Genomic DNA, 27,024 nt, shown 5'->3' with positions numbered 1-27,024 from the left:
TATAATTTCATTTATAATTAAAGTCAATTTTTTTTTTTAAAAAACACGTTACGTAAGCCTAAATATTTTTTTCCCAGCGGCGTAGGGAGCGCGGATGGGCTAGATTGCTTCAATATTTTCTGTCTTTTTAAAAAGACAAAGGATTCATCACCAGATGTTGGCTGAGGTGGCATATAAGCTTGTTCTCCTTTAAAAAAATTGTTTTATTACAAGGTATTTTCTATATTAATCGAGATCAAGACTTTTTCAAGTGATCTTAGAAAATTATCCTCTCGTCATCGTCAATCTAGTTCAAAGGAGGGTGTTTGCATTATTAATATAAGGATTGTTTTTAAAGTGTTTTTTATTTAAAAATATATTAAGATAATATATATTTTTTAAAAATTTATTTTTAATATTAATATATTAAAAAATTATTTTAAAATAAAAAAAATTAAATTTTTTTATATAAATACTAGTTAAACCACCTGAACAACCACCCCTGATAAAAGAAGCATAACCAATCAATCTTTTTTAGATTAAGAAAACACAAAACAAAAAGTTATGGGCCATATCCTAATGGACCTGTTACAGGCGTCCGTGGAGGCCTTCGAACATTACAAAATGTCCCAAAGTTTTAGGGTTCTAACTCCTAATTCTAATCTTTCGAAAACACTATTGGTTGGTTGGGATGGTGATGCAGGTGGGTTAGCAAGCAGAAATGGCAAAGCGAATGATGTATTGCTGGCTGTCAACCCCATTATCAACAGCCAAACAACGCTTCAATATCAAAACAGCCCCCTCGTTCTCCAGACCAGTTGTTGCTTCTGCTAGAGCCGAAAGAAGTATTTCCACTGCCAGTAAGAAAAAGAAGAAAAAAGAGAGAAACAAATCCGTGGAGGAACTTGTTGTGGTAAAAAATGATAAGGAAAAGAGAAGAACTCGCTCAGAGAAAGAATATGAGGAGCTCCATTCTTTCCATGAGACTGAAAGTCACGTCCCTGTAATGCTAGGTGAAGTTGTTGATGTTTTCTCTTCCTTACCTCTCCGCTCTTTCATCGACTGCACTCTTGGCGCCGCTGGTCATTCCTCTGCTGTCAGTGCTCCCCCCCCTCTTTTTTTTCTTAACTTTTAATTTTGTTTGACAATAAAATAATATATATATATTTTTAATTTCATTTGACAGATAATAAAGGGACATCCTGAATTAGAATGTTACATAGGAATGGATGTGGATCCAGTTGCACATGCCAAGGCACGTGCTCATATTGATGCTCTCTTGCAATCAACCCGTTCTAGTTTGAAACCACACTTGCTTTTCAAGAATTTCAAGTATATAAAATCTGTGGTTGGTGAGATTGATGATGATTGCAAGCTCTTGAGCTCTGGAGTTGATGGCATCTTAATGGACCTTGGAATGTCATCCATGCAGGTTTATCTAACCCACCCCATTTCTTACTTTCTCATTTTCTACCACTTAACTACATTTTATTTATTTCTTGTTGACAATTGCTTGCTAATCTTAACTTATAGGTGAACAATCCTCAAAGAGGGTTCAGTGTACTTGCTAATGGACCTCTTGATATGCGCATGGATCCTCGGGTATTAGCTCTCATTAACCCACCCTTTAAGGACATGTTATCGTGTTTATTGTCAACAATGCCTCGTCTAGCTCTAAATTGCAAATAGATTATCGATTGCTTTACTGGTATGGTTTGTCTGAAGGGTATCTAGTTTTATTTAAACTGAAGGTGACGAAGATTAACTAGTATCATTCGCTCGAAATCTGGATATGGAAAGATGAGAATCAATAAGAGACATATGGAATGGTGCAAAGTTGAAGCATGACTGACCACATATGTAGGTTAATTCAAATTATCTTTCTTGAGCCAATCTAGTTTGGATCAAGACTTGGAGTTGAGTTGATTGTTTATGGTTGAGGGGAAGTCTCTGGGAAGTAGGCCAAAACTGAACTGGTGGGAAAATCTCATGACATTTTATCTTAGTTTATTTTCTTGTAGTCCTCTGGTGTTCAATGTTTTCCTCCCAAGTATCACAGTGGATGTAACTAAACTAAGGACTCTGCTATATTTGTTGCTCATCAACATGTCAGCATTCCATCTTATAGGCTTTCCATCTTATAGGCTCTTCCTTGTTGTTTATTTTATTTTTTATATCATCTTGGCCAAAGCCCAGTTGAGATTTTACAATGATTTTGTTTGAATTATAAGATCAATTTGAAGCTTGTACAAGTGATCACAGATACAGCCAGATGCAATGACTAGGATATGCCTTTTAAATCATGGCTCATTTTTCCTTGTATAGGGATAAATTTGCGGGCCACATTTGTGGATGAAATTGTGAACCTTTTCACTTCTTGTTTTCTAACCTATGCTGTTGACAGGGGAGGGTTTCTTTTCTCATTTAAACACTAGAATGTCTTTACCAGTGATTTTCAATCAAATTTAGTGTGGAATGCCTTTGTGGCTCAATGGCACCCACACCCCCCTCCCTGTAAGAGGTCTTGGTCTCGAGCCTTGGTTGAGGAACAGAAACTCCTGTGGTATATTGGTTTTCAGATCTCTGCATCACTTTTAAAAAGAAAATTTTGAAGATGCTGATTTTACCTCTCCGAATCAATAAAATATATGTTCATCTAACTGACTGGAACAGGCATGTGACAGGCAAGTGTGAAAGCAAAGGACATATTAAATTATTGGCCAGATGATGAAGTGGGCCGAATTCTGCGCGAGTACGGAGAAGAAAGCAACTGGCGATGGCTTCAGAAAAAGATTGTTCAGGCTCGTCAACAAGGTGGTTTGCATTCTACTGGTGAACTAAGAGATCTTATTCAGGGTGCAACTCATGGAACAAAAGGTGGGCCTTTACTCAATACAGTCCATCGTTGTACTGTTTTACTTTGCCTTTTCTATTCCTTCTAAAATTAAGGTATCCTTTTCCAGCATTGTTCAACAAGTTACATGCCTAAATCTTTGCTGATGCTTGGCGTTACTCCACCCACTGGCTTGGATTGTCTCCACAGAAAAAAAAAAAGAGGGGGGGGGGGGTGTTATTTAATGGATTGTTGAAACTTGATTGCATGGTATAGTTTTTCTAAATGATTAAATTTGTTATTACATTGCTACAGGAGGGAGGCAAGGTTGGATAAAGACAGCAACACGGGTGTTTCAAGCTCTGAGGATAGCTGTCAATGATGAACTCAATACCCTGGATAAGTCTCTTCACGCCTGTTTCGAGTGCCTTGTCCCTGGAGGAAGGCTTGCTGTCATCTCTTTCCACAGTTTGGAGGACAGAATTGTAAAACAAACATTTCTAAAAATTATTGAAAGCAACGGAGGAGATGGAGATGTGGTTGAAGAAGAGGCTGGTAAAAGGGATTTAAGAAAGATGAGAAATGACATTGATGCAAAAGAAACATGGATTCGACAGATGGTACAAGGCCAGAATGGAACAATCCTTACCAAGAGACCAATAACACCATCTGAAGAGGAGGAAAGACTAAATCGCAGGTCTAGGAGTGCCAAACTCCGTGTGATTGAGAAAATTCGTTGAGATATGTAGTACTACAATTGCTGGCTTGCAGCCCCGTATCATTTAGGGAAAATCCATGTATAATATATGATCTGTGCCTAATATTGCTGTGCCTTCATTATTCATTATTTTTATAGATTAGTCGGTTCATAGCATGGTATTTTGTTTTGCATTTTGTAGTTATGACCAGCAATAATACATCTAATCATCCTCCAGGTCTACAAACAAATGAATCATAAATGAAAATAAATTCCAATTTTCTTTCACCATTCTGTGATCTGGATGGCAATTTCACTCTTTATCCTTCGTTGTGCCATGGGCCAATTGGGCTGTTGTTGAATTCTATTAAGCCCAAGCAAACTTTAAAGATCTTTTTTTTTTTTGAGATTAAGTTTAATGAACATGAAAATAAAATAATAATGAAATAAGTAGGAAAGACAACAGGCTCGAGTTTAACCAACTGTTAACTACCAGAACATGAATTGATAACGTTAACTACAAACCATTTTTCGAGTGGCCATGACAGTGACAGTGATCTAGAACTGAACAGCTAAAACACCAAAAAAGTCCTCCTCCCTTGCAAGAGTGGCACAGGATTTTCCTCTCGGAAGTCGAACTTGAAATAAGCAGGTGAATAAAAGTTAAACTCTCTGCTGAATTTTTCTATCACTTTTCTTTTTTGCCTGAATTTGGAGTTATAATCCTTCATTTCATGGTCCATTTGGGCTCAAGTATTCAGAGAAACATGCAGTATTATTTCCTAATTTTCCAGTGTACAAGCTAAATTTTGGTTTGCTATGATGGGTTTTGATTTTCATGTTTATTAATTGGGTCATTCAAGGGAAGCAGCGCGTGAGGAACTGAGGATGATGGTACCAAGTGGTAACAAATGGAAAGCAACAGGGAAAGAAGGCTTGACAACATTCACATCTTTTGCTTTCCCATACCTCACCAATTCCAGGTTTTATTTGGTGTCTTTGGAACTCACTTTTAGTTTAGTGAGGATAATTGTTCCATGGAATTTGAATTTTATCATGTAGGTTTTTTTTTCTTTGCATCTGTTTTTGTCTTATAATGTGAAATTTATTCAGGAAAAGAAAAGAAACTGTCAATGTACGCAGGGCCAATATGGCAGTGTATAACTCAAAGAAAGCAAATTTAACTGCTGCAAGAAAGGAAAGGATGAATTTGCCGATTACCGATGGCGGTTATCGAATCAGTGAATTTCTAAGTCACCCGTTTGGGATTCAAGCTATATTGAACACGGGTAGTTTGCAAAGTTTTCAGTCACTTGATGCCAACACATATAGGTGCATTTTGCCGAAGGTTGAACTTCTTAACTTTGAAGCAGCACCTGTGCTAGACTTACGAGTTTCCCTATCAGACGAACATTGCACAGTTGAGATGATTTCTTGCAAGGTAGAACCAACCATGGACTTTATGTAATGATAGAAAAAAGCTAAAAAGAGGGATTCTTATTTATGCACTATGCTATTGTTTTAGCATATCATTACCTTGATGGTACCAAAGGATGTATAAGATAATGACTAGCAGAAGAAGCAACTGAATTTGGAGGAGAAACTGCTTATCTGTTTTCACCGTAGATGTATCACTGCCATCCAATTTTCTTTAAATTCAAAAGATTTGCAGATCTCTTCCATATGTATGGCCATCTCGATGGAGTCTAATTTGATGTATGTGGGTTGCTGATTTACTATGCAGTTCCAAGGTTCAGAGCTTGTTGAACGCCAAAATGACCGTTTTTCAGGTACATACCTATCTCTGAACTTCTGCAAGACAATAGTTTACGAGAAAACAGTTTTATAAAACATTTATAACAGTAAGCATATCAGGTCATGTTCAAATTGAACATATCAAACACTTTCAGGTTTCTCATGTAGGGATGCATTGTTGAAAGTCTTTTAGGCATAATAATTTCCATCACAGCTTTTATACAATATGCTAAATGTGCAGGTGTCATGTACTCATATTACACATAATGCAACTACCTTTCATCGAAAAGATAAGGCCTTATTAAGAACTCAAGTTGCTTTATTTGACCAGATTGTTTTGTAGATTCAATAGTGTTACCTTGTTAGTACAGGAGTTTGTCATGTATGTTATGAGATTGTTGCAGATTCTTGCAATCAATATGTTTCAACATCTTGACAGTTCTTTTGAACTTTGCTTTCTTCAGCTTTCATGGTGAACTCCATGACATGGAACACAAATATCTCTGAACCATTTTTGGAGGTTGACGTGAAGTTGAATCTCATGCTTGAGGTTGTTAATACACTTTTAGATCATCATAATGGCTAAGTATTTTGCGTGGTTCTTTGTCATAGTTACTGAAAGCCCTTTCTTGTAAGGTGACTTCTTTCAGTTGGTATCCTGACATTTAAATTTTAGACCCTGGTCTCCGGCAATGATTAGAGTCCCTCGCCCACTGTAACTGCTTAATTAGTTAACAGCAGACACTTCTTGGGAAAATAGTGAAGATTATTTTTAGTGATTCAGCACGATCATAGCCTGGCAACCGCTCTCTGGCTGACTGTTAAAGATAGATGATTTCAATATTAGTCACTGGGAATTGAAGTAACTATGACCTATAATGGCATCCTCTGCTTGTTAGCTATTGTCCACCTTTATCCTGTAAATGGAGTAATTTAACCTAAGTAGTTTTTAAACTTACAAAAATTTCTGTCTGTCGTACTGACTTTCATGTCAATATTCAATATTTCCTCCACTCTTACGGCTCTGCTTTCTTTTACTGCTCGTCAATTGTCAATCTGACACTGAAGTTTGATTCAAACTTCTTGCTTCGAGGCAATATTGGTTGTCATTTCTGTTTCTTGAAGTTGAGTCTCGTGGAATTTCAAATTGAGTTGTTTGTTCAAGTTCTTAGATATTGTGACTAGATATTCTCTTACAAAAAAAAAAAAAAAACTGGCAAAGTTTCCTAGTCTTGTTTGAAAAATATCACGAGCTTGTTATTCAATCTTATCCCAGAAGCCCAGGTTTTCTGCTTAATGGTTAATGGACATAATGTTATGACTAGCTTGCCTATTCTTATCAGTCATAACTGAGCTATTCCTGTTATTTGTTTATTACACGCCTTATCTGCTTCAGTGAGTAATTTGTTGCATTTTGCTCTTTCTTGTCTTTATATGGATGTTGAGCAGTTAATATCATACTCTTAAAGGTCTTCATTCTTTGAATACAGATTTACACACAGCCCTTTACTTTGCTGCCAACATCTGCTGTGGAGAGTGCTGGAAATTTGTGAGTGATCTTACGATGAAATTCAAAATTACAGTATATGCACTTGTGGGATTTATTGTCTTAATGAATATTTCATTTAACATATTGGTATATTTGTTGCTTGGTACATGATCCTGGAACTAGGGAGCCCTTGTAAGTATATCGGCCTTATTTTACCAGTGAAAATTGATCTTGGATTAAGAAAGTATCACGCCCTCAACGTGGCATCACAAAAATAATTTTTAATCAGCCAAGGATTGACTTCTTAACATCCCTTGAGCTTCCTCAAAGCCATTGTTTAATCAGTGTCCTACAACATGCTATAAGTATCAAAGTGAGTAGATTGGAGCCATTGCATCTGGCTATTCCTAATACGAGGGTTGAAAACCAAAACATAGAAAATCTAAGTTCATCCAAATGATGGAAGAATTCTATTTACCGTAAAAGAAATTATAGCTTTCATCGACTACACCTTGTTACTAGAATAAATAAATGCATCCTGAGAGTCACAACTTGTTGCAATTTCAAGAAGACATTAAGAGTTGCAAGAAGTTTGTTCCTGCTAAATATCTAATAATGTTTCATTTTAGTGCTGATTAACTGGCTAATATCACCATGTAATTTTTTAAAAAACCAGTGATTCTTTCCTATTTTGCAAGATGCACTTGTACTTCTGTAATTTTGGGAACAGAGCTATCATATAATAGAAACAGTTGAACTTTGCTGACATACAGAGTAATGCAAGCTCTTCTGGATAGGCTCGTACCATTACTTCTTGATCAACTGCTGCTAGACTATAACAAGTGGACAAATCAACACCGTGCAATTATTCCATGAATATATATCTTGCTTGTGGTTTTCACGGCCAGGTAATTCCTTTGCACTTGCAGTTGTTTTTCATTAATCTTTCATAAGAATTGATGACAATTGTTGATTCTTTGTTTGGAGTTGAAGTAAGCCGATTGTCCAAATAACATAGAACATCTCGTATGTGTTCTGGAAGATTAAATTTAAGAGTCGGAGATATTACATTTTTGTTAGTCCAGGTCACTTCTACATTTGTGCACCCAATGTTTCCATGACATCTCGGGCGCTCCTTCTGTATCCAAGAGTCCAGCAAATTGGTTTTCTTATCCCACTTCGGATGAGATTCGGCTCAGATTGATTTTGTAATCTGAGTGGGTCTCAAGAAGTTGTCTACAATAATAGATAGCTAAAGAAGTTTTAAAATGCTTGTTTTGCAAGCTTTTGCAGTGCTATATGATCAATGGTGACACAGGTAGACCTGGTGATTAAGACTTGAGAGAAAATGAGAAATAGATATAAATTAACATTCACATGTATTATTATGAACTTATCGAAATCTTTTGATAACATATCAAACTGCAGCAAAACGATCCAAACAGTAGAGAACGATTTCATGATCAAACTCATCGAAATCTTTTGATAACATATCTTACTGCAGTTCATGTAGAATTTAGGTGAAAGATTGCAAGATGAAGATTTTGCATGTTAAGTAGTCGCATCATTCCTGGTTGGTTTGCATGTAATGAAACAATGTTTGAGTTGTGCAGGCAAATAGCAAAATGATAAAACAAAAAACAAAATAAAATGTAGGAATCTACAAGAAGAGAACTAATAAGTGAATGAATGCTTTTATTTGCATAGATCTCGTGCTGCAAAGAGATGGTGATGCCAATTAACTCAATAGAAAGTTTCAACTTGACAGCTCATTCTCTGCGCCCATGCTCTTGCTCTGACCGTGGACATTAAGGCTTCCCTTGGTAGAGAACGCGACGGTGCCACATGAAGTAAACTCTTAATTTCACTGACTCTTAGGTTAAGCTACAATCTTCTCATAGATTTTTTTTTGAGCCCTCCTTCAGCCTTGGATCTTGTTCTGGATGATGGAACTGCGATTGGTGCGTTTGATGTTTTGTGTTGTGTGTGCTATCCGTTGCCCAACAGGCGCTAGCATCCCAACCCGTAATGCTATGACCAAGTGTATTTAATTAAGTCTTGTCTGGGAAAGTGTGTTTTTTTATTTTTTATTTTTATATTTTTGGATTATGTTGAGGTGTGATGTGAAAAATAATTTTTTAAAAATAAAAAAATATTATTTTAATATAGTTTTAAACGAAAAATACTTTGATTTGTAACTGTGATAACTTACAAACACAAAGCTATTAGAAAACAAGTTAAGTTGATGCCACTAGGTAAAATTATTGAACCCATAAAACTTTTTTTTAGTACTGATATCGTTATTTTAGTCAATGAAACTATTTAAAGCCTATTTATTTGTATTTTAAAATTATTTTTGAAAAAAAATTAAATTTTTATTTTCATTACTTCAAATTATTTATTTTAGTATTTTTAATACTGATGTAAAAATTAAATTTTAAAAAATATTTTTTTTTATTTTAATGCATTTCTAAATAAAATACTTTATTAGTTATATTTTATTTTATTTTAAAATATTTAAAAAACAATTTTTATATAAATTGTGGACAAGGCATGATAACCCAGATCCATTTCATTTCATGCATGTTCTAACATGACTCCCAAAAAACTACAAAAAAATAATAATTTGCATTAGGAAGATAATGGCCACCCATTAAACATGTTTTATTTTTATTTATTTTTAAATAATATCAAATCATTAATTAAATTCAAATAATATTACACACTACAATCTTAAGCATCACACCTAATACAAAAAATTGAACTACAAAAAACGTGACGTTTTCTAATTAATTATCAGTAATATTAATATAAGTGTACGCAAGTTAGTTCAGATATCAACATTAAACTAAAAATAAAATAAAATTATAAAATAAGAATGTTCCGTACAAATTTTCCAATCCCTTGACGCACAGCGCATTCAAAGCATGCATCTTTCTGATGGCTAAATAAATAATAAAACTACAAATTTGCAGAGCAATTATAGACCCTTAAATACATAAATAAAAACTGACTGCTTCGCTGCAAGGCAGAAATCTTCAGTTAAACCCCCATAAATGGATTTTTAATTACTAACAACCTCGTAGGAAAAGATTAGTCTATTTCCAAAGGGTATCATTCCATACATGAATTCCACCAAAAATAATAATATTATCTCACTTGAAATATATACACGGAAATAATATATCTGTGTACGTACGTATAGCTAGGCAGAAAGGGGCAGATGAGAGTGAACTAAAGCGGGATTATTATCTCCCTTCATATATAATTAAGAACTCAGAAAAGAAAAACTTTCTGCAACAAGGGGAAATCTGGCACCAAAAACACGAATGCGTAAGATTGAGATATGCATAATGCATGCATGGTTCGAATACCGTGGTTAGTTTTCATTTTGCCTGCCCACAGAAATCATAAAATTAAGTCAGATTCTTGTTCGCCATCTTCTTCGTTCTTCCTTTTCTCGTCTGCGCGCATGTCGACTAATTAATAGAAGAAGGATAGCTAGTTTGCCATTTCTTAAGCTAAGAGTTTGTTTTTTTTTTTCTTTTTTCGTCGTTGATAATTATCTCAAATGTGACAAAAGATCACTATATATGCAGTTTAATGCATTATTTCATGCGTACTAACTTCTCTTCTTTGATCAGATATAACTCTGATATGACCAAGCATGCACAAGGAATTCCTTTTCTGTCTATGATCTTCTGTTATTCCTTTATGTGCAAGTAATTACTATATATAGAAAGAGTTTAAATTGGGCTTGATCATCATGTGCGGTTCATCCATTACACAAGTCCAACACATGCATACGTTGTCGAATATTCCAAATTTGAGCGAAAGCCATAAAAGAAATTAATGAATGCCGATATGGGTTTGATTTTTGAAATGGTAAACGAGATTAGGGGGAGCTACCCTAGCTAGCTAGTTCCTAGTGTTTACATAAATTTAGAAATGCGTCTTCTAATCTGCATTAATTCCTAACAGATGATCATGATGTGTTTTAAATCTAGCTTTTCTACTACATGCAGGAAAATATCACGGTTTTATGATTCATTAAATATGTTATAAATTAATACAAACACATGAATATTAGTTTTATTAAATATATAAACTAGCACTTTCAATTTAATTCTTCAGTACTTACGAAACCAAGTTAATTATCACATGCGGATCGCATAATTCGTAGCACACACGACACATTAAAAAAAACCAGGAAGGGGTGGTAAAATTCTAGACAACAATGTATCTTGGATGAGAGTAGTGAGTTTATCATAGATATGAAATTCAGTTTGGCTTCACGAATTCATCTAGAGTTTCAACGGGGTTTTAAATTATAAAAACTTAAACATGTAATTGGCTCGATAAAATTTGAGTAATCTGACATAACTCAGATATTAATATCTGATTGTTTTTATATTTTTAAAATAAATTTAAATTATATAAAATTAATTTATAAATACTTAGCCTTACATATCTTCTTTTATACTTTATATTCACACGAATTATTTCTTAACTTTCCAATATAGGATAATTAGAAATAATCATTTTCAGTTTGGTTTTTACCTAGAAACTAACCAAACTAAATTTATTTTTTAAAATTAAAAATCAAACCCAAACAGTTCAAACCAACTAAATTCAGTTCGGTTTGATTATGTTAGTTGGAGTAAAAAAAAAAAAAAACCTACCATTATTTTTCTCCTCCAAGAAACCAAAAAAACACAAACATCATCTTCAACCTTTCCCAAAAGACCAACAATACCCATTATTTTTATTTCCTTCTATTCATTATTAGCCCTATTTTTCCCAAGAAAACAAGACCATCATAAAACCAAACTTCAACACCGTCTCTCTAGTAGTCCTCACAACCTCCGATCATCCTTCACATTGTCATCACTAATTATTGCCAGCACCATCTACTGCCACCCACGACGGTAGAAGAAAAGTTTATATATATATATATATATATATATATATATATATATATATATATATATATATATATATAGTGTTGGTTTAACCAGTTTACCACGATTCAATCTCTTTTAGATTTTTGAAACTGAAACCAAACTGAATAGTTTTTTGAATTTTCTAATTGGTTAATTTATTTTTTTTCTGGTCTAGTTTTTTGGTTAATTTCCCTTTCAGTTTTATCGGTTATCGGTTTTTTTTTTAATCACCCCTAGGGATAACTATATTACACTTCACATTTCTTTTCTTATAACTTACATCCACATGCATTTTTTCAAAAGTTTTCTATGTGGGATATTAAAATCTCAAACATATATTTTTTTTTTATTTTCTCAGGTTGACTCAGGTTGCAAACCTATGCATAAACATAAGACCAAAGGTAATGAGACCTCAACGGAAATAAAAACTCAGGATGAAAAGAAATGAATAAATGCATAAATGATGATAAATATTGTGTGTAATGGAAAAGATGACCTCCATGGATAAATTTAAAGATGTTGATGAAGTTGAAAAGAGAATCGCAAATTTGGGTTTAGAACTCATAACGTTGGTGAAACTGGTAATGAGTTTGATGGATATAAGAATAAGAAAATTAAGGAAAAGATCACAAGAAATTAGTATGGTAAAAAAGAATAAACGATAAGGAAGGATAATACATAAGAAAAGTAAAGAGTGAAGGTGCAAACACCGATTTATAATTGGTAACGTTACCGCAAAACGATAACAAATCCGTAAATGAAACTAATAGTAAAAAGGAAAAACAAATATATTTGGGATAATAAAATAATCCCGAAAATTCAATAAAATAATTGATATGATTTATGCAACGATTGAATAAGAAAATTTAGATTTTTGATGAAAAATCATAATTGACCAGTTTTACGCTATCACACATAACTCTTAATCTGACCGTTGCATCATGTTGAAATTTTATAAGGAGTCTCTTGACATATTTGTATACCTTTGTTAAAATTTCAGGTCAATAATAGTTCAGTAAGAACTCATGATTTAGATAGAAGTCAGGTAGTTTACGTGAAAAAAATAATCCACAAGGGCATGTGTAAGGGTATTTTTGTAATCAAACTAAAAAGCTACAACCCTCTCCTTTTAAATGAAGCTGTCAACATGAGCCATAAGAGAAAGCTAGAGAGTTTGGCTTGTTCATTCAAAAATTGGTAGAAATCCTCCAAATTTCTATGGGTTTTTGATTTGAGTGGAATAAAAAAAAGTAAAACATCCATAACAAGCAAGAATCAAGAAGAAAAAAAAGAGAAACAAGAGAGAGAAAACTCGGCTAGAGAGAAAGGTGGAGAATTTGGAGAATATAGACCAAAGGGCTTCTTTAAACTTCCTATAAACATCATGAGTTAAGTATTTTTGTATGTGATTACTTCATTTTTATTGAGAAATTTTTGATCGGTATGGATTGATGTCAGTTGAAGTTAGGGTTTATATAATAATCCTTAATGCGATGGTGTTTTGTGTTGAATTGATTGTTAAATCATATCATATATATTGTTTAAAGTTGAATCATGGAAGAAATTTCAGGAAAAATTTATGGATGGTGTTGGATATAGTTTAACCATGTATGTCTTTGACCATTTAGCTTCTACTTAAATCTAGAGCTTGAAAATGTTGGAATTTAGAGTTGGTTTATCAGGAAAGTTATAGATATGGATTCTAGCTTTCAAATAAAGCTAATATTGGTTAAATTTTAAATTATATAACTCTAGATATAAGCTAAACATTGAGAAAATATCTAAATTGACATAACTTTTGGGTAGATTTTAGATGCTATTGTGATTGCTGATTTTGAGCTTGCAAATGATAAAATTGAATGTTTCTTTCTTCATCAAAGTTATAGCTTTATGCCTTAGTTTTTCATCAAGACAAACCAAACCTAAAATCAATTTCTATACCTCTAGTTATGATTAAAATAACAAGCAATGTTCTGGTTTTATTATACCAAACCAAAAAGGATTTGTCATTTCTAATCCTTTGCTTGAAATTATGCTAAAAAGATAGAATAAAATATTAGAAAGTGAAAGAAGAATCTGCTTAAGATATTCAATTTAATTGTGTATAATTTCTCATTTGGAGGAGCTAATTATCATGTGAACAAACATGATTAATATATTTCTTTTAAACGAAGGAATAGAATTAACTCATGGGTGTATACCCATGTAATTCAGCCAAAAAGAATAAAGATAATAGTCTTACTCAACTGATTGGTTTAATGTGTGTAGTACATGAGAATGTATACTTAAGCTATATTTTCATGGCTTACCATGATAAAAATAAAAGATAACTCATAATTGTCTTAAAAAGGCCATTTCAGCCAAGAACTATAAGTATGAAGAATTGAGTTGGTTGTTTCAAATTGTCATGATGGTTATGTCAGTGTTATGTTGGGTGTTTTAAGAATGAGATAGGTGAAAATCTCATGAAAAATAAAAAAATAAAACTTTGATCTCCTTAAAGGGTTGTTTTAGCCAATTATGAACTAAAAGAAAGCTTGATTTTTGTTTAAATTCTAGTTTAAGATGAATTAATTATATTTTATAGATGTGAGTTATTCTTGGACTAGCTTAAATAAAAATGAAATTTTGAAAAAAGAATTCTTTAATCCTTAAAGGTAGATTTGGCCAATGAAACATACTTGGAAAGGATTGATTGCTGGGTAAACACTTTTTTAAAAAACAAACGTTAGAAATGACCTTGCGATGATGTAGAATAGATTGATCAAAAATTTATTTGAGGTTTTATTTTTATTGAATACCATTCTATTATTTACCTTTTATTACTAAAATCATAACCTATTTATGTAAATGGTTCTTTTGTATAATCTTTCATATTGTTTTTTTTCCTTTTTAAATTCTTTTTAGGGAAAATTACTCTGACCCTATTATGGTTTCATCATTTTTTTTTACCTTGTCTATATTGTTTTTTTTTTTAAATTACAATTTACATTCTAAGTCAACTCAATTTTAGGTCTCGGAGCTTCATGAGATAGATTCTAGGGCTCATTTTCCTTCTTCGCTATCGAGCCCCTGCAATTACAGGAAATACCTCATCGATACCTAAACCTAAAGTAAAGGAGCAATCCCTACTGGAATGAATCCGTATCGGCGCCTAATCAGAAGAAGGGTCCCTGCTGGTGAGGGAGGAGTAGTTAAATCCACGATCTTTGACAGCAACTAGTCTCGAACGGAAGGAGTTGTCTTGAAAGAGCCCAAACCAAAGGGCGATGGCCAACCAAAGCCCTTTCCTTTTTAGCCTAAGCCATCATGATATTTGAAAAAAAAAAATACTAAACTACCATTGTGTTTGATGTAGGTTTTTTTTTGTCTGTCTTAATTAAAAGGACTTTGCAACTTAGGATTGAAGTTTTAAGTTAACTAGTTTAAGCTATAGATTTAGTCCTAGATCTACTCATGTAATTTTAAAACATCTTCTTATCTTTTTGAATCAATTCGATTTTTCTTTTCTTATGTTTTTGCTAACAAATTAAAATAAAACCCATAATGCTCAATGATTAGTCAAACACTAACAACCTTGTTAAAAAAACCTTCTTTTTTATACCCATCAATCAACAACTCAAAAACCACTCCACATACAATTTTTATTATCATTGGCGTAACATGGGTTACAACTCGAAAAACCTAGAATTGCATAAATTGCAATCTTAAGAGAAATCCATTTGAGATAAAAATCAGTTGGAGAAATATAATAAATAGAATCATTTACCTTTTTAGTAGTAACTGAGTGAACAACAACTAAGCTCAACTTATTTGATATTATAGGTAATAAAGGTTTCTAGTTTTTACGATTGAGAAATGTTGTGATTCCATTGACTATGTTGATTTCAACAATAAATTGAAATCCAAAGAAAAAATAAGCATCATGTCAAGAATATAGCTAAGAATAAAGGCACCAACATCAATCTTAAATTCCTTCTTCCCTTTCTTTAACTATATAAATAATATAAGTGTAGAGGCGACAAGTTTGAAGTTGGCAATCTTAAGGTTTTGATGTTGATAAGTTTAGGTCAGATTGGGTTATGATGATGAGAGGTGAATAAAAAACAGAGGGTGAATAGAGGATGAAGATATGAGAAGGAGGTGGGAATTATGAGATTTTATTTGGTAGAGATATGGAAGAGAGCGGTGACTTTTGTGGTAATTGTGATGGTGGTGATGGTTGGTTGGACCATGGTGGTCGGACAAAGAAAGAAAAAGGGAGAAGAGGTGGTGGCTAGGGTAGGAGAGAAAAGAGTAAGAGAGAAGATATGATAATTTTGCAATTTTATAACTTAACACCCAAGGGTTTTTTAATAATTAATTAAAATATAATGATAATCATGTAAATAATTTAAATTATTTTTTTGATTTTCATTACGATGATGTAAAGTGTTATACAACTTTAAAAATTACATTTGACCTTGAATATAATTTGTATTTTTAAAAACAATAGAGGCAAAGTGAAAAAAATGATTAAATTATAGGAGAATTAAAGTAGTTTTCCCAAAATTTTATTCAATCACTTTCCTGCACTTGTCAATGTTTATAATCATGTAATTAAATAAAAAATAATTTCAAAATATAAAGTTGTTAGACACAACTAGGTTATATTTTTTGTGGGTTAACTTAGATCAATCTAAGACGTCATTGTATCAATATTTAAAAAATAATATTAAAATATTGCCGCTTGAATTTTTTAAAGTCAAATTGGGTTTTTACTAGTCGATCAGGTTGTGCATTAACTTGCTTAGTCGACTGGATCATATAAAAGTCAACTTCATCTCGGTTAAGTTTAAAACCCGAGTTAGAGAAGAGAAAGACTCAACCCAACAAGTCTTATGTTTTAGTTGAAAGTCTTTGAAATATTAACACCACCTATAAATATTATTATTTTTTGAGATTGAAATTAACTTTTGATTTCATCAATGGTGTGGAGAATGAGTAAATTAATTGTGGATTATGATAATAATTTATATTTCCTTTGATTTTTTGTTCTAGCACGATTATTGTACTCTTTTTTCCTTTTTCAATTTCAGTTGTGATAAACTTGGTTTTCCCTTTTACAATTTAAATAAAATTTATATATAAATACTTCTCTTTGGTTTTTGACCTTTTTAATTAGATTTTAAATAAAATCTGAAAGAATTTGAATTCAAATTGATTTAATAAATTCACATGAAAATCAATTATAACTTCAAAGTGTATGTGCTAAAAATAAAGAATAACATGAAAGAAATTCGTGGATAACAATAAAGAACTAGGCATTTGATTTCTTCCATTAACAAAAAAAAATAACATTATTATACATAGCCTCATAAACACTATTTATTACAACAATATAAACTCTATTTATTACAACAATGTTTTTTTTTCGCTTATTTATTTATTTTTATTTTATGTTTTCTTTTTAATTTCATCATTCAACAATTGATTTATTAGAAATTGGACTTTATGATTTGTTGAGGTTTGCTTTCTCTGTGGTTATCTAAGTCCCATGACCCATGTCACTAGTTTTGCAGGTTAATTTAGTTGACTCAAATCGTTTTTTTCTTTTTTTAATTAGTATTTTTTATTTATCAATTTTGTCCTTTAAAATTAGATTGATTAGGAATTAGGCTTTATGATTTATTTTGGTTTGTTTTCTATGAAGTTATCTCGATCTCAAGACTCGGGTCATAAGTTTTATGGGTTAACTCGGGTAGACTCTGGTTATTTTATTGTTCTATTTTTAGATTGATTTTTTTTTCAATTTCATACTTCAACAATGTGTTTATTAAGAATTGAGCTTCATATTTTATTTTGATTTGCTTTCTATAGGATTATCACAGTTTTATGACCCGGTTCACAATTTTGGCAGATTAACCTGGTTTACATGGGTTATATTTTTTGTTTACTTTCTATGAGGTTACTCCAATCTCATGACCTAAGGCATGAATTTGACGGGTTAACCCAGGTTGACTCGAGTCTTTTTTATGTCCTTTTATTTATTTGATTTTTTCTTCAAAGTCATCCCTAATTGGTTTGAAATTAGGCTTCATAATTTGTTTTGATGTACTTTCAATACGGTTATGGTCACATGACTTAGGTTATGTGTTTGACAAGTTAACTTGGGTTGAATCAATTTTTTATTATTATTCTTTTTAATTGATTTTTTTTTTAATTTCATCATTCAATAATGAGTTGATTGAGAATTGAGCTTCATAGTTTGTTTTTATTTACTTATTATAAGGTTATCTTGATCTTATAACCCGGATCACGAATATAGCAAGTTAATCTAGTTGACCCGCGTCGATTTAATATGTTGTCATCTCAATATTTTTTTTAAAAGTTATTATCGCGAAGCTGTGTTTTTATTAGTCAATCTCTATATAATTTAACATTTTTTACTAAAAAGATTAAATATTCCTAGATATTTATTTTAAACTAAAAAATTATAGCATAACGCGGAACATCGATCTAGTCCAACCACACTGAAATGTCAAATCCAATTTCAGAACTAAATCCTTAATCGACAGGGAAGAAACCCAGCAACCAATGTATGAAAGACTAAAGACAGACCCATGTTCTAAACCAATAAAATCCATTCCTTTAATGACCCCATCATTTATTATATGGTTTCCTAGTAGACTTCCACACGGTCTCACACTTGTTGGGTTTTTTGTCTTTTCTTCAGGAGACTTGATAGAAGGGGAGACAGACGCCGTTACCTTGTGAAACCACAATGGAATGAAATCCTCTAGCAATTACGACCTTCCAAACCTCCGCGTTATAGGCTGTGCTGTCCTCTTTCCGTGAAATCTCCTAAGACGAAAATCTATTATTAGCTATTACCTATCCCTTTCCTCTCTCCGAAAATAATAATGATACAAAAAAAAACACGTAAAAATAATTTCTTACCGAAGGTTGCTAAAAATTAAAAATAAATATTATTTATGTCGAGCCTCTGTATCTCTCTCTAAAAAAAAAGGGTTTAATTGATCAGAATTATACTTTGTTGTCTATACTATTGATTTGATCAATCTTATTCTTAAATTATTTTTTAAAAACAAAATCGTATTTTTATATTTTCCATTGAATTTTTTCATAGATGGCAATGAAAGTTCCATCTACTTTCATAAATAATTTTATTTTTTTAAAGTCAGAAGTATTTTCTTTTATTTTCTAAATAATAGAAACTTCATAAATTATAAAAAATATAAAATTAGCTAGAATTATCTCTAATTTTCTCGAGAGCCCTAAAGAGATCATATGAATTTACATAGCTAATTTTAACACGGTTCTCAAAAGTTTTGTGTATATAGTTTCTAAAATTAACATATATCCAACTTGGTTAGATGTTATATATTCGGTCATATAAATATTTTAAGAATTATATTAAGATTGAGTATATAAATTTATATTATTTTTTTAATCCCAATAAAATTTTGGATCATTCCCAAATATTTTCTGTTTTTTATATTTTGTTAAAAAGATTAAAAACAGCTTCTTGACCTTAAAACATTTTTTAAATTGGATTAAATTGTTATTAGGACATGTAAAGATTTTGAGCACAAAATACAAGAAAATAATTTTTCTTAAAAGGATTGTTGGGCAATAAAAAAGATCAAACCAAATAGAATGTTAATATTTATCTCGAAATATTATAGTTAAAAAAATTAATCAAATTAATAGTACAAGCACTCGATTTATTATAACCCTGATATTTTAAGGCTTAAAATGCCATTAAACCAAGAGAAAAGAAAAATTTTTATTTTTTATTTTTAATCGCCGTTGTAATACACGTGGAGACATGCCACGTATATAAAATGCCGAGACTCGCGTCTCTATTCAGGCAAAAAGCCAAGTAGATTACAATTCTCGCTCTTGACACAGAGCTTCTCTCTTCTTTCTTTTTCTTGATCAAGTTCCAAGCCATAACAATACCTTTTTGCTGACAACATAATTGACTATAAAGATTTGAGAAGATGGGAAAGAAAAGCAAAAGAAGCGTATCATTGATGATGATGATGTTCTTGTTCTTCATAGTAATATCTGCTGATTTTCAAGGCTGTTTCTCTGCTGCCAGTCAAACACCCATCAAAGGACAGTCAAGCACCCCTGCTAATGATCGTGTTGGCTCCTCTGTTTTCTTTCGTGTCACCGGAAATGTTTATCCTACTGGGTGTGTGTTTTCTTGATTCTTCGCAGAAATAAAATGAAAATGTTGGATTCATATTGGAATTTGATACTATGTTTCTTGGTACTTTTTTTTTAAAAAAAAATTAATTTGTTTTATAAAAAGTATTTTTAGGTATTTTGTGTTTAGTTTGGATTAATTTTCTTGTTAGTCTGGTAAGAATTGCTTGGCCATTCATCAACTCTGAATCCATCGCCTCTACGATCATTTGTTTTTGATTTGTTTTTTCACTACTATATTTGCAGCTTTATTTTATTTTTATTTGACTGCCGCAACTGGATCTTTCTCCTGTTTGTGTAACATTTCCACTAGCATTCTCCTGATTCAATCCCACTTGATGGAGTCTTCTAGGAACAATCGAGACCCCTTTGTAGTCCTACGTAGTTTCTTTAGCATTTCTTGAGATTTTCCTTTTCTCTTTCTCTGGAAAGTGTTGACTAGACCAGTTTCTCACAAAACAATTCTATATCAAGTGTTTTTTTTTTTTTTGAGAAATAATTCTATATTTGAGTTTCCTTGGCAAAAGAAAGACATGGCTTAGAAAAATGAATTCCTGCCTTAATAATTCCTGATTGAAACCATTTCCCAGAATTCCTTATGATTGATATTTCAAGTTTATAACTTGATTTACCTCTTCTTTTTAAAAGCTTTAATTGTAGTGGAGTGATGATGATGATGATTCTCCTTACAATTTGCAGGTACTACTCTGTGATTCTCAACATAGGCAACCCACCAAAGGCTTTTGACTTTGACATAGATACTGGAAGCGACCTCACCTGGGTCCAGTGTGATGCTCCATGCAAAGGTTGCACTAAGGTAAAAGTGTCCGTATATGATGACAATAATCAACATGTAACAAAGTCTTATCATATATCCTCGCCAAGTGTTTAATATGCATGCTAAATAACATGTGCAGCCGCGTGATAAGCTTTACAAACCAAAGAACAATCTTGTGCCTTGTTCCAATTCGTTATGCCAGGCCGTCAGCACAGGGGAAAACTACCATTGCGACGCCCCAGATGACCAGTGTGACTATGAAATCGAGTATGCTGATCTTGGTTCATCTATTGGTGTGCTGCTGTCAGACTCCTTTCCGCTAAGATTAACCAATGGCACTCTTCTCCAACCTAAAATGGCCTTTGGGTGCGTATCATGCATTCCACCCCAGCTGACGCACCGCACCCTTTTAGTTTTGTTTGTGCTTAATAGCACACAACCAAGCTTCAAAGAAACTGAGTTTTTATTTTTGTTAGCTAGTATAAAATTTGGTGTGCCATGTTATATGAGCATGAACACAATCTTGAGAAAACGTTGCTATCCTGCAGGTGTGGATATGATCAAAAACATCTTGGCCCACACCCACCTCCTGACACAGCTGGGATCCTTGGCCTTGGCAGAGGTAAAGTAAGCATTCTTTCACAGCTACGAGCCCTGGGTATCACGCAAAATGTGGTTGGCCACTGTTTCAGTAGGGCAAGGGGAGGCTTTTTATTCTTTGGAGATCATCCTTTTCCATCTTCAGGAATCACCTGGACACCAATGCTACGTAGTTCATCAGAGTAGAGTGCTCTACCTCTGGCTCTGTTCTTTTCCTTCTTTAAGCCATTACTCTCGGCTTTTATTTTGCTTAGTTGCTTCAATTAAAATTCACTTGTTCTTTCTTTTCCCAGCACACTATACTCATCAGGACCAGCAGAACTTCTTTTTGGTGGAAAGCCCACTGGCATAAAGGGACTACAGCTTATTTTTGATAGTGGGAGCTCCTATACCTACTTCAATGCTCAAGTTTACCAGAGTATACTCAATCTGGTGAGATATACTTGATTTTTTATTTTGGGAAATTGCCCTGGATCAGATAAAGAAACATTCAGTGAAATATCGTGTTATACGAATCAATAACTTTCTGTCTCAGGTAAGGAAGGATCTTGCTGGAAAGCCATTAAAAGATGCACCAGAGAAGGAACTTGCAGTATGCTGGAAAACTGCAAAACCTATCAAATCTATTCTTGATATCAAGAGTTACTTCAAGCCCTTAACCATAAGCTTTATGAATGCAAAAAATGTGCAGCTGCAATTGGCACCTGAAGACTATCTGATCATCACTGTAAGCACCTCAAGAAATCACTTTACAACTTTCCTGCAATTAGCAACAATACATTTAGAAACCATTTACTTATTTCCTGCAATCAGGAAGCATATCTAACAACCTCTCCCATTTCAGAAGGATGGGAATGTGTGTTTAGGGATTCTGAATGGCAGCGAGCAACAGCTGGGAAACTTCAATGTGATTGGAGGTGAGAGAAATTAACAGAATCACGAACCCTATCTAACAAAACCCTCTATATTTCCTAATCAAATGAATCTGATTCCTCTGTTCTTTGCTATCCACAGATATTTTTATGCAAGACAGAGTGGTGATTTATGACAATGAGAAACAACAGATCGGATGGTTCCCTGCAAATTGCGATAGACTTCCCCAGTCCTGAACCATTCTCTCGTAATATCTTCTTTTTAATTGCTCGATCTTGGATTTCTAGAAGACCAATAAGCTGATTGGCGGATCTTTTCACCAAAAATACAAGGCAAAAATAACTTCATGTCATTAGACATGATAGATACATGCACAGGAACATTCAAGCATAGATGACGCAAATGGGATTATCCCACATATCAAGAAAAAAAATTATTGTTTATCACAGAACATGTAGACTCATGCGAGTCCTCGTTCCATTTCTGCTGCAAGATAGAAACATGATTAAATACAAGAAAATGATTTGATTTAGTTACTATTTCGATGACTGTACAAAGAAGGTTACACCTGCACAAAAACAACTAGGATACATAAGGTGGGGATAAAAAAACAGATATGGCCAACATATCAAGGAATTTTACACGTTCTTGGTTGCAATAGCAATTTTGTTAACGATGGATTAAGGTGAAGTCTGATTCAAATAAATGTAAATATCCTGACAGGGTGTGGCCAAATAACAAAGCAGCAAGATCACAATCCATGGTGAACAGAGATTGCTATGATTTTACCAAATGGCATGTTGCCAAGAGCAGACTATCAAAATCCTATGCTTAAATCTTCAATAAGCTCCATAGTATTGTAAATGTAGATATCACTCGATTTCAAAATCACACTGGAACAATTAGCTAGAAGAACATCGTAGCAGACACTTCTTTGGAGTAGAGATAAATAGGGATCAAGACTAACCTCGAAGGTCAGCAGTAGCGATGGTAACTGCTGACCCGTCTATTGCTATCAAACATCAGTTGCCTTTTAGCAGATTGAAAATCAATTCAGTTGGGCTCCAATCAAAATCTACATTTTAGTAAATTAAAAAAATTATGTCAGCATGAATATAGTTTTGTTTTTCAAATTATTTTTTCTCAAAAAATATATCAAAAATAATATTTTTTTATTTTTTAAAATTTATTTTTGACATAGCATACAATGAAAACAATAAAAACAAAACTAATTTTTAAAAAAATCAAAATCTTACAAAAACATTTTCCACCAGCAAAAACGAACAAAGACATTGCATCTGTTTGTTTGCCTTGACAAAATGGAAATTTGTACCTTGTTTATCTGATTGCGTATACGAAAGTGTATATGGTCCGGCAACAACAACGCAAACGGCAGTCAACAGACCAATCACTGCTAGTCAACTGAACGATGTTGTTGCACTACCTGAGAGGCTGAGAGGTGGGAACCTGACTGTGACCGTCACATTTTCCTACCTCTTGCTGGTTTCAGGCAGTTCATGGGCTGTTGGGCTTGGGCCTGAACTGATATGTTTGTTGTAGTTGTAAAATCCTTCACTTCTTCATGCATTAAACAAATATATGCCAACCAATCAGGTAAATCAAATCATCACCCAGAAAATAAAACATTAAACATCTATATGCTTATCCTACATGATGATGATCAACACAAAAATGTTTCTTCCTTCAAGTTGCTATGTTGTAATAGAATTGCCACTTTATTAAAAAAAAATTTAAAAGGGCTCTTGGTTTTACTATAGCATGTTAGGAGAATTATTATGAATTCAAACAATGTAATAATGATTTTGCTTTTTATTACTTTAACCATTGTTTTGGTATTGAGGGCAAAATCATATTTTTAAAAGGATTTAAATGTCATTTGTAGATTGATCAAGAACAATTTTGTCATTCAAATTTAGAATGCATAATAAAAAATACTCTTTTGCCCTTGAAATCTGGAAAAAATGTTATGTTAAGGATTTTTTTTCCATCCTTTTCTTTCAATTTTCACAGTAAAATAACGTTTATACCCTTTGATGCTCATAAAAAATGGTCTTGCAGGGAGAGGTTTATTTGTATTTGCATTTTTTTACAGTAAAATTACATAATTAACCTATGACCTTTTAGATTATAGAATGACTTCTGAGGGTGTTTTTGTCTTTGCGCCATGATTGTTTTGTAATAATGGTATGCCCTTAGGCCCTTTTTGTAATTTTTCTTATTAAAATATTAATAAATCAATAAAATATATTGACACGTGCCACACATATATCAGCACGTTAAAGTCCTCCACTATATTTCGGAAGTGCTTGTGGACAATTACGATTGGAAAAAAAAAACATATCGCCATCTCATCTGATGTGCAAGGATGTGATGCAGTTGTCGAGGTGATGCGTTTATCAAGGTGGGTCGCAGTTCGATGACAATGAGTTTTTTTCTACTGCCGTTTGTTTCTCTCACCTGAGCTTTGGTTTTCATGCTAGGCCTTTAAAAATTTAGTTGTGTCCTCTATTTTGTATTTGTTTTGAGTTTGGTCGTCATTTTTTTTTCTTTTTGCTTTGATTTTAATACTTCTTGAAGTTTATTTTTTTTTCAATTTCATCCCTCTCCGTGTTTAATTAATTAATTTATTTACAATTTGATCCTCATTCTTTTGATTATTGTTTTTTTATCCTTTGCATTTATTTTATTTTATCCTTTATAATTTTAATTTATTTTTTAAAATTTTGGTCCTCATTTTTTTCATTACTCCTTTTCTTCATTTATTTTATTTCAATTTAGTCATTGATTAGTTTCTTTCAATTATTTTTGGTGCGAGATGTGGTCCTCATAATTTATTTATTTATATTTTTTTTTATAATTGAGGATTTTACTTTGTGATTATTTCTGTCTTTTATAAGGTTGTTTCATTCTCATTACCTAATCCACCAGTTTCAATGATTTACTTGATTTGAATTTGGTATTTTTTAAAAAAAAAATTAGATTTTTTTTTCATTTAATATTTGACTTATTAGGTTATGAGTCTTGTGATTTGTTCAACTTTTCTTTTTCACAAGCTTTTTTTTTAATTATTATTGTTGTTAGGCCTTGGTTGTAACTTAACAAGTTGAATTTTTCTATCTTTAAAAGGGAAAGAACAAAAATTTGACCTTCAAAATGGTAATATCTAGATTATAGAGTCATGGTCTGCCTAAAATGATATGTCACATATTCACTAGAATCACATCACACAAAATCCCATTATAATAACCTAGAAAATTAGTAGGAAAAATACACCTCTCTTTGATTGCAATGGAAATTTTATTGACACGTGATGCAATATATGATTTAGGATAAGGAACTAACTTTAGACCTAACTGAACTACAATACTACAAGGTACAGATACAATTTCTACTATATATTATAACCTTATAACTTTTATCTCCACACTTAATGTAAATATAAGAAATAGCGGTACTTCTTCGATTTTTAGTTCTCTTAGATTGTATTAGGGCATATTGACCACACCTAACATAATTGTTTCAACTTTATTGTTTTTACTCAATTTGAATGGATATGGAACAAACACAACCTAAAAAATCGAATCCACCCTTGTCTTCCTCGTTTGTCTTGGAAATCATCATGGTCGAGTTTATACACTTGATCGCCATAATTTTCCTCTTCATCTAGATCCTCGTGCTCCTTAATAACCAATGTTTTATTTGTATAGTTATCTGCAACGTAACCAAAACCTTCATATCTAAAACATTGAACCTTGGAACTCGTCTTAGGTATACTTCAGCAAGAACATGTTTGCCCTTGTCTATTTTAGAAGGTTGGGTCTTTGTGACAGGGCACCTAATAAAGGACCACTATTCACAAACTGAGCTCAATCCCCCAATCAAAAAGTAGCTAGTAAGGTTGTTTTCCGTCATCTCCATCCATACACATGTAATCTGTGTCGCCGGTTTGGTGTACCCATCAGAATGCAGAAAAGAAACTCAATCGAAAAGGCAAAGAGAGCTGAAAGCCTACTATAATCCCTACCAAGGCCAAGGGCTGTGGCCCAGTCCCTCTTGCCCGCCTTGGTTTGGTTCCCAATTTTTGCTGACCCTTTTGTGCTAATAAATCTAAAAAGAAATTGTTGATTCTTTTTTCAATCTAAAAAATGGTTGATTCTTATTTCTGATGTATACAGTCAACACAAATGGCTTCCCAGCAAATTACAGAAGAAGCTGTGAAGTATACACGTGCACTGGAAACCCATTGCCCAAAGAGCTATAAGCGCATGAATGGTTTCCATATATGATTTGATTGTCTGTTATAATGTGCAATTTGTGAATGGTTTCCTATTTTTCATTTTTTCTGTACTCATTCTTCATAGGAATTTTTGAAATCAAGACAAGGAAAGGTTTGGCCTTGGTGGATATCGTCAGAGAAGTGACCACTTGTAACTCATGCAGCTTGACATGCATATGCATTTACATCAGGAAGCCAAATGCACATTTTGCCAGGAATATTTTTTTTAAAAAAAATGAACAAGGTATAGTTCATGTTTTTTAGTACTTCTTGATTTTCAGATTACAAATGCATAAGTGGTGTTATTTATTGATTTCCATAAGTGGTGCTTAATGTCAATACAGACATTTTGAAGTAGAGAAAGGAATGCAGATCATCGCCTTTACAATATCATTCTAATGTTGTTCTTGCTAATTAAAAAAAAACTACTGGATTGAACACTCCTTGAGGAGTCAATTGCACTACTCTATAGTTCTATAATCTTGCAGATACAGGTTTGTCTTTGGGTGCAATGATAAGTTGCATCTCGGATCACTTATCGCTTCTTTTGCGAGGGCTCGATC

At 32.8% G+C, this 27,024-nt stretch overlaps 3 protein-coding genes across 6 annotated transcripts; all 3 read left to right on the top strand.

Moving 5' to 3' along the window:
- Window positions 1-619: 619 nt before the first annotated feature.
- LOC133694447 (uncharacterized) lies at window positions 620-3,686 on the top strand. Its single transcript, XM_062115951.1, has 5 exons — window positions 620-1,075; window positions 1,166-1,411; window positions 1,513-1,581; window positions 2,664-2,856; window positions 3,128-3,686. The coding sequence occupies exons 1-5, from the start codon at window positions 701-703 to the stop codon at window positions 3,550-3,552; spliced, it is 1,308 nt and encodes a 435-aa protein (XP_061971935.1). The 5' UTR covers window positions 620-700; the 3' UTR covers window positions 3,553-3,686.
- A 288-nt stretch (window positions 3,687-3,974) lies between these two features.
- LOC133694448 (uncharacterized) lies at window positions 3,975-8,823 on the top strand. 4 transcript variants are annotated; one of them, XM_062115953.1, is made up of 8 exons: window positions 3,976-4,161; window positions 4,381-4,492; window positions 4,623-4,950; window positions 5,254-5,299; window positions 5,729-5,814; window positions 6,755-6,813; window positions 7,527-7,661; window positions 8,461-8,823. In XM_062115953.1, exons 2-7 carry the CDS (start codon window positions 4,398-4,400, stop codon window positions 7,627-7,629), a joined length of 717 nt encoding a protein of 238 aa, XP_061971937.1. In that variant the 5' UTR covers window positions 3,976-4,161; window positions 4,381-4,397; the 3' UTR covers window positions 7,630-7,661; window positions 8,461-8,823. The 4 variants fall into 4 exon arrangements, with proteins under 4 accessions (XP_061971939.1, XP_061971937.1, XP_061971938.1 ...); XM_062115952.1 differs by having other exon boundaries at window positions 3,977-4,161; window positions 4,373-4,492; XM_062115954.1 differs by lacking the exon at window positions 8,461-8,823 and having other exon boundaries at window positions 4,373-4,492; window positions 7,506-7,643.
- A 10,758-nt stretch (window positions 8,824-19,581) lies between these two features.
- LOC133694403 (aspartic proteinase Asp1) lies at window positions 19,582-22,703 on the top strand. The gene is made up of 8 exons (XM_062115903.1): window positions 19,582-19,899; window positions 20,613-20,730; window positions 20,831-21,057; window positions 21,240-21,473; window positions 21,585-21,723; window positions 21,827-22,018; window positions 22,136-22,208; window positions 22,306-22,703. The coding sequence occupies exons 1-8, from the start codon at window positions 19,703-19,705 to the stop codon at window positions 22,398-22,400; spliced, it is 1,275 nt and encodes a 424-aa protein (XP_061971887.1). The 5' UTR covers window positions 19,582-19,702; the 3' UTR covers window positions 22,401-22,703.
- Window positions 22,704-27,024: the final 4,321 nt, after the last annotated feature.

The sequence above is a fragment of the Populus nigra genome, chromosome 5 (genome assembly GCF_951802175.1).
Source record: "Populus nigra chromosome 5, ddPopNigr1.1, whole genome shotgun sequence".
Classification (NCBI taxonomy): Eukaryota; Viridiplantae; Streptophyta; class Magnoliopsida; order Malpighiales; family Salicaceae; genus Populus; species Populus nigra.
The sequence above is the reverse complement of the archived record's forward strand: the minus strand, read 5'-3'. Positions and strand labels throughout refer to the sequence as shown.

What these genes read in the sequence shown, in the direction of transcription:
- LOC133694447 (XM_062115951.1), top strand. Translation starts at nt 701, where the DNA reads ATGGCAAAGCGAATGATGTATTGCTGGCTGTCAACCCCATTATCAACA. An exon ending in TTGGAATGTCATCCATGCAG is followed by an intron (nt 1,412 to 1,512) that starts GTTTATCTAACC and finishes CTTAACTTATAG; the next exon opens with GTGAACAATCCTCAAAGAGG. An exon ending in ATATGCGCATGGATCCTCGG is followed by an intron (nt 1,582 to 2,663) that starts GTATTAGCTCTC and finishes GGCATGTGACAG; the next exon opens with GCAAGTGTGAAAGCAAAGGA.
- LOC133694448 (XM_062115953.1), top strand. Translation starts at nt 4,398, where the DNA reads ATGATGGTACCAAGTGGTAACAAATGGAAAGCAACAGGGAAAGAAGGC. An exon ending in TTGAGATGATTTCTTGCAAG is followed by an intron (nt 4,951 to 5,253) that starts GTAGAACCAACC and finishes TTTACTATGCAG; the next exon opens with TTCCAAGGTTCAGAGCTTGT. An exon ending in GTGGAGAGTGCTGGAAATTT is followed by an intron (nt 6,814 to 7,526) that starts GTGAGTGATCTT and finishes GCTGACATACAG; the next exon opens with AGTAATGCAAGCTCTTCTGG.
- LOC133694403 (XM_062115903.1), top strand. Translation starts at nt 19,703, where the DNA reads ATGGGAAAGAAAAGCAAAAGAAGCGTATCATTGATGATGATGATGTTC. An exon ending in CATGCAAAGGTTGCACTAAG is followed by an intron (nt 20,731 to 20,830) that starts GTAAAAGTGTCC and finishes TAACATGTGCAG; the next exon opens with CCGCGTGATAAGCTTTACAA. An exon ending in ATGCTACGTAGTTCATCAGA is followed by an intron (nt 21,474 to 21,584) that starts GTAGAGTGCTCT and finishes TTCTTTTCCCAG; the next exon opens with CACACTATACTCATCAGGAC.